Source organism: Chelon labrosus (genome assembly GCF_963514085.1).
Source record: "Chelon labrosus genome assembly, chromosome: 5".
Classification (NCBI taxonomy): Eukaryota; Metazoa; Chordata; class Actinopteri; order Mugiliformes; family Mugilidae; genus Chelon; species Chelon labrosus.
In genome coordinates, this window is record NC_140341.1 from 4,763,414 (window position 1) to 4,775,663 (window position 12,250).

At 46.1% G+C, this 12,250-nt stretch overlaps 1 protein-coding gene across 1 annotated transcript in view; it reads left to right on the plus strand.

Moving 5' to 3' along the window:
- Nucleotides 1-5,542: 5,542 nt before the first annotated feature.
- htr2aa (5-hydroxytryptamine (serotonin) receptor 2A-a) overlaps nt 5,543-12,250 on the plus strand; it is a gene marked incomplete at both ends in the record, with an annotated part of 71,340 nt that continues 64,632 nt past the window's right edge. The window contains one exon of the mRNA XM_084544796.1: nt 5,543-5,984. Coding sequence (XP_084400922.1) covers nt 5,543-5,984 — 442 coding nt within the window. The remainder of the gene's footprint in view (nt 5,985-12,250) is intronic.

Below are 12,250 nucleotides of genomic sequence, written 5' to 3' on the forward strand. Positions count from 1 at the left end.
ACCTCCTTCTGAATGCTGTTAAGTAGTCCAACAGGGGGTTCAAGACATGCAAATTTGTGCCATAAAGATGACGCCACAAGGTTATTGATTATGAGGGTGCGGCCCCTATAAGATAACTGAGGGAGCAACCACTTCCATTTCCCCAAACGACATTTAACCTTTTCCAAAACCCCATCCCAGTTCTTTTGAACAAAGGCATCATCACCCAGGTACACACCCAGATATTTGAACCCTTCCTTTTTCCAAATCAACCCACCTGGCAAACCAGTACACCTTTTTTCCACCTCCCCAACCCAAATGGCTTCACTCTTCCCCCAGTTCACTTTGGCAGATGACAGCAGGTTAAACTCATTTACAGTAGTTTCCAACACATTAATATCATCACTTCCATTAACAAAGACAGTTACATCATCAGCATAAGCAGACAAAAAGAAACGGTCAGCACAGAAAGGTAAAGAGACACCCCTCAGATCAGAACGCAGCTTATGTAGCAGGGGTTCAATTGCAATGGAGTACAACATGCCTGACATGGGGCACCCCTGCCTGACCCCTCTCTTAACCTTGAAAGGTGCGCTCAAGCTCCCATTAATTTTCAAAATACTTTCAATGTCACAGTAAATAGCCCTGACCATTGCTGTAAATACAGGGCTAAAACCAAAGGACTCTAAAGTGGACCACAAGTATTCATGTTCAACACGGTCAAAAGCTTTCTGCTGATCCAAAGAGATCAACCCCACATTAATCCCCAAGTTTTTTGAAACAGCCATCAGGTCTCTGACTACAGTTATGTTGTCAAAAATGGAGCGGCCAGGTATACAATAGGACTGATCTAAATGCACTACATGACCAATTACTTCCTTCAGCCTTATAGCCAGAGCCTTGGATAATATCTTCATGTCTGAACATAACAAGGAGACAGGGCGCCAGTTGCCTATTTCTTGCAGGTTACCCTTCTTAGGCAATAATGTAATAACTGCCCGGCGACAGCTAAGTGGAAGGCATCCTACCCTCAAGCTCTCATGGAGCACTGCAAGGAGATCCCTCCCTATACTTGTCCAGAACACCTTATAAAATTCAATCGGTAACCCGTCAATACCGGGAGCTTTGCCGTTCTGCATGCTCATGAGAGCCTGATCAAGTTCGTCAAGCGTTAACACTTTGTCTGTCACCTCGTGACACTCGTCAGGCACTCTGGGCAGGCCATCAAAAAAAACAGTGGGTGAGAAACCAACAGATCCCAATTCACATCCATACAGCTTGGAGTAAAAAGATCTTGCATGATTGCGTATCTGAGCAGGTTCAGATAGCTCCTGACCCGTGTCAGACTTTAAGGTGTACATTATCCTGCTCTGACCATTTTTTCTCTCCATATTGAAAAAAAACTTGGTTGGAGCATCCAACAGGGCAACACTCTGAAAACGGGAGCGGACTAACGCCCCTTGTGCCCTGACACCAAGTAGTTCAGCTAGTCTACCCTTTTTCTCATCTAGGAGTTTCAAAAAGTCATCAGTCCTTGTGTGTGTTACTAACCCTTGTAACCCTAAGATGTCATTTTCCAACACTCTTAAAGAGGAGACGATTGCCTTAGTGACACTAGACGTGTACTGCTGACAGAACATTCTGATTTGGACCTTGCCATAATCCCACCAACTTCGCAAAGAGGAAAAAGCATCCCTTTGCTTCCTAAAAGTCTCCCAAAAGAAAATAAAGGTCTCTTTGAAGTGCTGATCCTCAAGTAGTGAGGTGTTAAAACACCAGTACGCACTCCTAGGCCTAAAAGCCTTCACACACACACTACAAAACACAGCACAGTGATCAGAAAAACCAGTTGGCAGAATATAACATGTCTTTACAGTGTTGAGATGATGCTTCAGAGTGTAAATCCTATCCAACCTTGCAAATGAAATATAATTTTCCCTGCTGTGAGACCAAGTGTACTGCCTGACCCCTTGATGCATGGTTCTCCATGTGTCACATAGATCATGGGAATTGATAAGTTGGATCACTGCAGTCTGGGAGGGAACATGAGGCTCTGGGTGATTCCTATCCACCTTGTCATTTACCGTGCAGTTAAAATCACCCCCCACAAAAATACGACACTCTGAATCCAGACCATGTAACACCTCATTTAGTCTATTAAAAAAAATAAGTCTTTCAGCCCCATTTGTAGGAGCATAAACATTTAAAAAATACAAGGCGTAGCCTTCAAAGACTGCTTTGACCATCAGAAGTCTCCCATCTACTAAATCCTGTATATGACAGGAGAGAGGGAGAAAATCCCTAGAAAACAAAATTGCCACACCGCCACTAATGGAGGACCTGTGGCTAAAGAAAATCTGACCATTCCAATCCTTCCTCCAGTCAACTTCATTTATTTTATCACTATGCGTTTCCTGGACCATCATGACATTTACCTGTTTCAAATTAATAAAATCTATTAAAGTCAATCTTTTCATGTTGTCTCTGGCACCATTTAAATTGAGAGTGCCAATGGTTAGTGTATTAACAGTCATTAAAATGCCATTGGTGACGATGACTGCTGGGCCCTAATTTTTTTCCTGAGTTTAGTCAGAAATTTTCGGAGACGTGCAGCCTCCTTCCCAGTAAAAGCATGCTCTCTAAGCAAATACAAAACATCATTAATAAATTGAGAACGGTCAGGAAAGTAATGCTCAACTTCAACATTACGCTGCCCTTTTGTATCAGTTAAAAAGCGGCTTATATCCTCTGCTTTGTATTGCACCGACATTTCAGGAGAAATAAAGTCTCCCTGCGAAGAATCAGACACATCGGAACAGACAGATTCGTCATCGCTATCAGTGTCTGCAACTGTATCACCTCTCTTAGCCTTAGACACTGTGCCACTTACATTTTCATCAACTTTCCTTTTGAAAGGGATCTTAAAATCTCCACTCATCACAATGTCTTGAACAGGATCTGAGGAACGTGCGCCCGCAACTTCGGCACCTGCGTTCTCCGTGCCTCCGTCCAGCGCTGTCCTATCGGCAGTTTTTGGCCCGTTCAAAGGAGCCAACTCTTTCGTGATCATTTCACTTACTGTAACAGTCTCCACCTCCGGCTCAACTCTAGAGGAACCACCAACTACAACTTCACTGTCATCTGCAATCGGATTTATCAGCTCTACCTCCGAACTGCCAGTATCATTATCGGCTTTTCCTCCCGCTGCGTCAGGCACAGGTGCGCTGGCCTCGGCGGAAGCGGACGCGGTCACAGGACAGTCCACACTCGGTTCAGCCGCCGTTGGTGGCTGACCCGCGTTGTTACTTTTTTGAGGGCAGTTGCGAACAACATGGCCCATCAGACCACAGTTAAAGCACTTTAACACACAATCAGACGTAGCAAACACAGTATAATCAAAACCCCCAACACGGAGTTTCATTGTCACGCTGAGCTCTTCATCAGGATTATGCAGCACCATATACACTTGCCTCCTAAAGGAAACAACATGTTTCAGCAGCGGTGATTTACACCCCAGAGGAATCATTTTTATGGATGAGACCAGCCGACCATACACCCCTAACATCCCTTCAAGCACACTATCTTTAATAAATGGTGGAACATTAGAGATGATAATTTTCTTTGAGGGAGAACTAAGCGGGAGCACAACTATATGTTCGTTGTGAAGAGTAATGCCAACTGCAATTACCTCCCTAGCTTTCTCAACCGTACCAATAAAAGCCACAACCGCGCCATTCATGCGCGAGGCTGATTTAACATTCTCATGACCCACCACATCACCAATCGCAAGACTACAATCCTCTACACTTGCGGAACACTGAATTTTCACACCATGCTGTCTTGTCAGGGTTTCAAACTCCATTCTTCCCGCAGAAGCCACGCTGCCAGCCGGAGCCGGTGGTTGACTCCGCGGGGGGGCAAACTAAGAGAAAAAACGCAACGGCAACAGTGTCTGTAGAGTAACCAAAAGCAAAAAAAACAATCTACCAACAACACGGATAAACAACATAACAAAAGATAGAAAGTTTGAAAACAGGCCAAAGAGGCCGCTTCACTCACACTCACAAGTCACTCCAGCACTCACTCCGCACATGCGCAAACGAGAGAGAGAGAGAGAGAGAGAGAGAGGGAGAGAGAGGCTGCATGTGAGGAGCAGCGTGAGGAGAGTACAAGCAGGAAAGCATTCAGCTCCTGATCACCACCACCACCGAAGGCGACTCAACAACTTAACAACACTCTTCTGGAAACCTGAGAAACCACATGAAACCTCTTCAGCCTGCTGATGATTTCCAGAGAGACGGGGGCTTTCTCTCTTCCTCCACCTCCTCCTCCTCCTCCTTCTCCTCCTCCTCCTCCTTTTCTTCTTCTGCTTTTTTTTTTCTTCAGAAAGTGGCAAGACGCGAAAAACACACCAAGAGGGAGAGATGAAGGTTCGTGCAAGAGTCTGATTTGGCGTCGGTTTCTATTTGGAGAGTGACTGACATTTTTCCACTGAGAGCTCGTGCAAACGGGAGGAAAATATATATATATAAAAAAATAAATTAAAGGAATATTTAAGATCTCTGGAGGGCTGACGCTGTTTTGTTTTTTTTGGCGAGGAGAGGGAACACGGAGGAATGTTTTCCTGCTGCGAGTCAGCACTTTCTTATCGGCAAACTGAGCGCGCGAAGGTGAAAGGGAGAAGGGAAAGTTGTTGACACACACATTCACGCACGCACACACACGCACGAGTCAGACATCATCATGTTCATCATCCGTCTCTGTCGGCTGCCGGCTCACAGGTGCGGGGACGAGTCGAGAAGAGAGGACGCCGGGGGATCTTCACGCGCGTTTGACAACACGCCCGCAGAGTGATCCGTGCAGGTGTGCCTGTTGAGCAAATCTGGTTCCTCAAGGCTCGCAGAGTGAAGGTCATCCCGCGCCGGCCCCCGGGGGAGGTGAGACCCTAACGTCCCGGACTTCACGTGGACCTTATATTTTTAACATGAGCTCACCCCCTCCACCCCCGAGCCCGGACCTGGAGGATGAGAAACCTTGCATCTGCCATCGCTCCGGCTTCAAATGGATTCTATAATCAGAAGATGAGAAGATGTTCTTTTTTCTTTTTTTCTTTTTGCTTTCTTTTAAATAACTGAAGACATGTGAGCCAAAACCAATCCGGCGTTTGGATGTTTCCAGCCACTGGAGCACTTTGTTTGTTCGCCCCACGTGGCACGCGTCGAAGGTATTGTCCGAGCGGCGTTGGCGTCGTCCTTTGAGATCGAACAGCTGCTCTCTTTTTGTTAGACTCAATTCACCAGTCTGTTATTTCACTCCCCCCTTCCCTCCCCCAATGTGTGGAGATCTTCTCTTGATCCTCTGACAGACAGTTCGAAGCTTCGCTTTCCTCTGAGATGTTGGAGTAAATAAGTGAATCCTTCCTCGAGGGGAAAAGGTGTTTTATTTGCGGTACTCTTCTGAGCGAAGGAAGCGAGTAAACGATGACCAGGCTTTCCTCCTTCTTATTCTACTCTGACCCATTTTCCAGGCAGTAATCCCGAGGCTCTCGTCTCACGGCGTCACCATGAACCTGCGAGGCGCCAACGTGTCGGAGTTGATCTCCAACACGGTCAGGGCGACCCTGGAGTCCAACCCGTGGCCTCCGCGCGGGCCCGAGGAAACCCTCGCCCTCAGGATCAGCAACGCCACCAACCCGGCGTGCCTCGGGAACGCGGTCGCGGTCCGCAACGGGGTCGACGCGCAGCTGGGGAACTGGTCGTCGTACCGCAACGCCGGCTCCCCTCAGTGCCCTCCCTCGGAGCCGCCGGGGGAGAAGAACTGGGCGGCGCTGCTGATCTTGGCCGTCATCGCCGTCACGGTCATGGGCAACATCCTGGTGATCCTGGCGGTGTCGCTGGAGAAGAAGCTGCAGAACGCCACCAACTATTTCCTGATGTCGCTGGCGGTCGCCGACATGCTCCTGGGCATCTTGGTCATGCCGGTTTCCATGGTGACCATCCTCTACGGTAAGCAGCGCTGAGTGACACTCGTGTTGGGCTTTGTTAAACTGACATTTGGTGTGTTGCTGATTCGAGTCCGACAGGCGGGCACGCTGTTGTTTTTTTGTTTTTTTTTCTTTCCACACATGGATGAACTGTTGCATGGCTAAACACGCGGCACCTGCCTGCATGTTGAAGGCTTCATTTGCTCCACGCCGAGGGGAGAGATTCTTTCTCCGCTCCAGGACACTACTCATTGTGTCTGGGGCCGGGGGATCGCCGCTCCGGTCTGGGTCATACATGTGGTGTTTAGATTCGAGGCGATGCACGCGGGCCAAACGCTCATGTCGGAATCCATGCATGACTCCGAGGACAGATGGAAAGCAGCAGTGATGGAGGTGTTCGGCGTCGCTGTTGTTGATGATGTGATGTGTTTATTTGGAAATTAAGAAAAACACACAACGTGGAAAACTATGAACCAGCACAGACATGAATGAAAAGACCCGTTCTACCGTGACTGCAGTGTTAACAGTTCCACATAAACTTTCATGCATACGCTGCACATAAACAGGCAGATCGCGAACGGCGCATTTTGACCCGTCCCGACCCCCGCCGCCTCCCGCTTATTGTACGCATCCCGGAGCCGCGCAGCAGACTGCAAACGGCGGCCTCGCCATTCGTCTGAAAACCCGAACCTATTCTCCTGTGCTGGACAAACATCTGTGTGAAATTAGTGTGTAATTGTTTGATTCGGTCGGGGGCGCGGTGCTGCAAACGCTTCCCTCTTTATAGCTCACACGAGTACAAACATGCCAAACGCACCAGTGCACATTCAGAGTAAACTGATGATAGGTGCAAGCGTGGGGTAGACACAAAGTCTGACGAACGATTATCTTCACTTAGGAAACGCCACCTGTGATTGGTCTGCTGTGTTATTGGCAGCGTTGTGCATGAACGCGTTCAGTGAACACATTCATTTTTTTGTGAGCTGTGAACTGAACGCATCATTTTTCCAACTGCGAGCGTGGACGTCAGTTTCGCTCAATCTGGAGGGAAATAACAACGTTCAGGAAAAAAGAGAACAAAAAAGTTTTACGACAGCCGTCGGCCAATGCACGATTTACAGCATTCAGCATGCTGATCCACACAAATAGTTGAGTTATTTCCTAGTACAGGGGTTCCCAAACTTTTCCATGCCAAGGCCCCCCAAACAGCATTAGCTTCTGGTCGAGGACCCCCTTTGCAAACCTACAGACAATGCTACAAAATATGTAAAGAAACATCAACTTTTAGAATTTTTTTTCTTTTATTCACTATTCAATAACTATTACATTTGTTTAGCATAAGTGCTGCCTCATATTTTCTGATTTTAGTTGGCCAGGAGTTCTAAGGTTTTTTTTTGCAGCAGCAGTGTCCTCAACAGCAGGACTGTTGGTCTGTTCCTTCTGTCTCTTTCTTGTCAAACACCAGTCCATTTTGTGCTAGCTACATGCTAGCTTGAGGAGCAAAGCAGCTTGATAAGTGGCACAAACCGCCAGGTCTACACATGAGGTCATGAACGATGTTTTGACTGGCAGCGAATCAGAAAGATGAGCATGGCAAATAACGTTTATAATATTATATTATTTTATATTTTATTATATTATGAAAATGATTAAAAACAATAATTAGATGATATTTTTTTATTTTTGTGATTTTTTTCTTGTCTTCCCTCCAATTGTCTGAGGCCCGTGGCGCGCACTTTGGACACCACTGTCCTAGTATTTAAAGTCAATGGTTATTCAAAAAAGCAGTACAGATCCTGGCGGAAAAAAATATGACGTGCTGGAGATGGATGGCTTGAAGCTGCTCATAAAAAAACAAAAACAAAAAAAAAAACAGAGGAAATGAACGCAAACTGTCTATGGACTTAGTTCAAAATTAAAAAATTAACTGTGAACTTGAACTAGTTATCTTTTATCTGTGTGAACTGAGCTTTGGACTAGTTGTTGTTTAGTGTGAACTTGCACAACACTCATTATTGGGTATGGTAATACTATGTTATCACTAAGCACCTGATCAAAAACATTGACCCAGTTCATCTGTTTAAATTCTGTTTCATTCCCCACAAATGTAACTGTGTGTCGCCACGACGCAGACCGCAAGAGCTGTGACTGGTCCGCGTGGAAGTAGCATGTTTCCGTTTTAGTATTTCCGGCTGCTTTTTTGAATTGATTGTTTTGGATCAATAAAGATGGAACACATCGAGGAAAGATTAACTGAGGAGGTTCAGAGATGCACACATTTGTATGACTTTATGCTTCTGTGTCAGCCTATACCCTACCCTACCCTACCGCCGTAGCCTGACGTGCACCTCACCAGAAATGTAACTACACGTCGCGGTGGTGCAGACCTCAAGGGCTGTGATTGATCCACTTGGTAGTAGCAAGTTTTTGCTTTAGTATTTCCAGCTGCTTATTTTGGATCAGTAGGTTTGGAGAAACAAACACAGACTAGTGTTTGGTGGCGTTGTTACAAAGCGAGCCAGACTGACGAGCGCACACATATAAATAGCTCACACCGGCGTAGGTTACGTACGTAGGTTACGTACGTAGGTTACGGCACCCACATAGGTATAAACCGCGCTCAAGACTGGATATTACTATTAAATTCGCAGGATCCAGATTTGATTTGATTCTGTTTCATTTCATTTAGAGGTATTTCAGTTCCCATGTTGGCACTGGTTCCAGAGATTCGTGGTTATTTCCACAGCATTTCACCTCTAGTCTCACACCTCGCGCACAGCTTCCCTTTGTCGTCATATTTTTTATATTCACTCAGCCCCAGAGATTCCCTCTCTCCCTCGAACTAATCTCCTTGCGCGACCCTCGGGAGATTTGCCGTGTGAAACCAGTCTCACGGACACGCAGGGAATGGCAGATATTTCGAATCCATATTGGAATCAATATCGGAGCATTCAAATGAAGATGGATTTGAATAGAGGAAATAGATTTTTTTTTTTAAAACCCTAATTACAAGGTGCAAATGTTAGAATATTGTCAGGCGACACCGAGTTGAAAAGAGTAAAACTGCTGACAGTCGAAGCAGCTGCAATCCTGTGGCTCAAACGGATAGAGAAAAATGTTGGAATACGTACATCGATCGGGCATAACATTATGACCACCTTCCTAATATTGTGTAGGTCTCCCTTGTGGTGACTCATCAGAGAATGGACATGGGCCTTCTGAGGGCAGCAGCTATGGGGTGGGGGTGCCTGGTCTGGTCTAGGTGGGTGCTACATGTCTAGGTAACATCCACACCAATGAATGCCAGGTCCAGAAGTTTCCCAGCAGAACACTGAATTGTCAATGATGGTCAATGTTATTTACTTCTCCCGTCAGTGGTCATATTGTTGTGGCTGATTGGTGTATAAGCAGCAGTCATGACGTAAAGTTGTAGTTTTGTTAAACTGGATACGTCAATGTCTTAATGTTGATGAACATAGCGTTGACGCTCTACTTAGACACAACTGCGCTTTCAGCTAAAAGCTAATGTTAGCATTCATCATTATAGTTCTGTGTGTTAGCATGCTAACATTTGCTAATGATCACGTTTGTTAACTTGATGGTGGCACATATATCTCACAACTTCTTCATTTAGCATTAGCTGAGGTATTAAAAGAAGTTGCCTGAGGAAGAGTAGGATTTATCGGAACCCTAAATGACCATGGAAATGTTTAAATAGTTGAAAGTTTTTCTAAAGTTATCTCAATGGGAGAGTCAATTTAGGATTTAGAACTTTTAATTGAAGATATTTTTGCGGCAGACCAGTTATTAGTTGTTTGAGATTACTGAAGTGTGGCACAAGTTGGCCTTGTCATCTCTAAGCTGAACGAAATCTTGAGAGCATGAGATCACAGTGAATGTGAATAGGTTGGTGAACAGTCCTACCAGACACAGGCCCGGGGACCACTGGGTCTGAGCCTCCGCTTGAAGCATCTGCCAACGCTTGCACGAAAATCTGTCAAATCGCTAAAAAATAGATGCGCAAGAAACATATAGAGGTGTGAAACAACCGAACTGACAACGGTGACCCTCCTCGAGTCCGTGCCCGGGGGCCCCGTTCCTCTCATAATCCATCTGTGACAGTCAGATGAACAGAACCTCCGCAACCCTTTGGCTCTCCTGTCTCCCTCCTCTCGCCTGGATTTGAGCGCTGCTGTCATTTTTTCCTGGCGGTTGCAGGTGGCTGATGTTTAATGCAGCAGGAAGACTGGCTCGTTTCCTCTCGGCCTGTCACTGTCCGCTCAGATAACCTCTCACATCTCCTGCCATCCTTCACCGTTGCCCATTTCCAGCCGATCCCTTCTCTTTGCGAGCTTCTTCCCTTTCTTTGCGAAGGCTGAGCCGCTGCGTAAGAAGCTTCCAGCCCTAAGTACCAAATTCATTTGCATTAGAAGGAGCGCGTTAAATTAGTCAGAAGGAAGAGCGTCTCCGAAAAAGAGCGACCCGCGATGCTTATTACTCGCTCTCCCCCGGTCTTTAATTAGAAGACAAAAGAACTCATTAGCTACGCCGACGCTAAGCATAAACACACGCGGCACACTTATTTTCTCTTTGTGTCTCACGGCCGCGGCGCTTCAGATTCCTTCACTGATTCAGAGAGCAAACTCGAAATCGTTTCGGGGCCAGAGGGCGCAAGGATAATACCGCCGCCGCCGAAGGAACGGACGGAGCGAGACAGCGGTCAAGGGTGGGGTCGCAGGAGGTGCTTAATGATGAAGAAAGAAGAGTCTAGGTGAAATCAAGAGACGAGGCAGTGAGTGGTTATTAATGAGGTCGCTGATTAGTTTGTGCTGCTGAGCTTGTAAAAGTGCGATTATTAATGGGGGTCATTAATGAGGTTCACATAAATACGCAGGACTAGTTAAGAGGCCCCCTGGGCAAAAAGTCTGCAGGCGGGATCCACTGAAACCTGCCACCAGCACCCTCCCATTGAGTCAACTCGACCATATGTCTAATGGTGCGTTCACGCTAGCAGCGGCAAAGCTACAACCCATTTCCATTTCTTTTAAAACTTTTTATTGATAGATATTTATAGATTTTCCAACAGAACAAACATGCAAGCAAAGAAAACACATAAACTAAACACAACAGAGGTAATCAAAGGTCAGAGGTCAATCAAAGCTGAAACTTCCAAAGAAAACAAAGGACTGCACGAGGTACATGCCAAACATCAGTCAGTATGTGTCTTATTAGCTCAGTAAACCCCGTTTATTCCATCATTTTTGTTTATAAGTCCACGGAGCAGCTCATTGGTCCTGAGAGTGTATGTACACCGATCACCCACAACATTAAAACCACTGAAGCAAATGACACTGACCATCTTGTGACAATGCGAGGTGTTGGCCTGGCCTCCAGATCCCAAACTGATCAACTACGCTGACAGAGATGTGGTTTTGGTTCATGGCAGAGCTAAAATAAGGCTCTTGCTTGGCTGAATCCCGACATATAATATACTACCATATAAGCTACTCTAGCTGTGTCACTTAACATGTCTGCACTGAAAATGCAACATATCTGAAGGGCATGGTGCAGTATTGTACGTATATACAGTAGTATGCAAGATAACCACAGGATGTTTTAAATATTTCTGTCATTTAAAAAAAATAAAAAATCACGTGCTGTTGTGCAGTTTGAGCGCTGAATGATACAAGATACAATTTCTGAACCATAGTTCTACAGAAGCACCAGGAGGCATGGTTAAGTGCTGTGAAGGAGAAGCCCAGTCACAGACGTGGAGAGTAAGTGCCCTATGAGCTGGCTTAAGTCTGTCAGCAGGAGCACTGGATGAGCAATCCCAGGGTTACCTGTAATGTCAGGTTTTAGTAAATGCCAGGGAACGTGTCTGACAGTGTTCTGTCCTCATTTTGAACTTCACAGCCAGGAATCGAACTGCTGGTCTATTAGCTCGACGGTCCCACACTTTGTTACAGACTTACATATTAAATGGACTGACCTCTGTGGATCAGGCTCGATCCGGTGCATCGCACCGATGCTTGGTCAGTTTGGGATCTAGTGAATTTGGAGGCCAGGTCAACAGCTTGTGCTGTTCTTCATGTTTTTTTGAGTTGTTCCTAGGGGTGCCTGGTCTGGTCTAGGTGGGTGCTACATGTCTAATGCGTGGTTTACACTTCTGTGTCAGCCCAGACCCTACGCAGACCCTAACGCCATAGCGTGCACCCTCCCAGAAATGTAAATGTAATGTAATTGGTCCGTTTGGTAGTGGTGTGAGATACCACTAGATTTGGCATC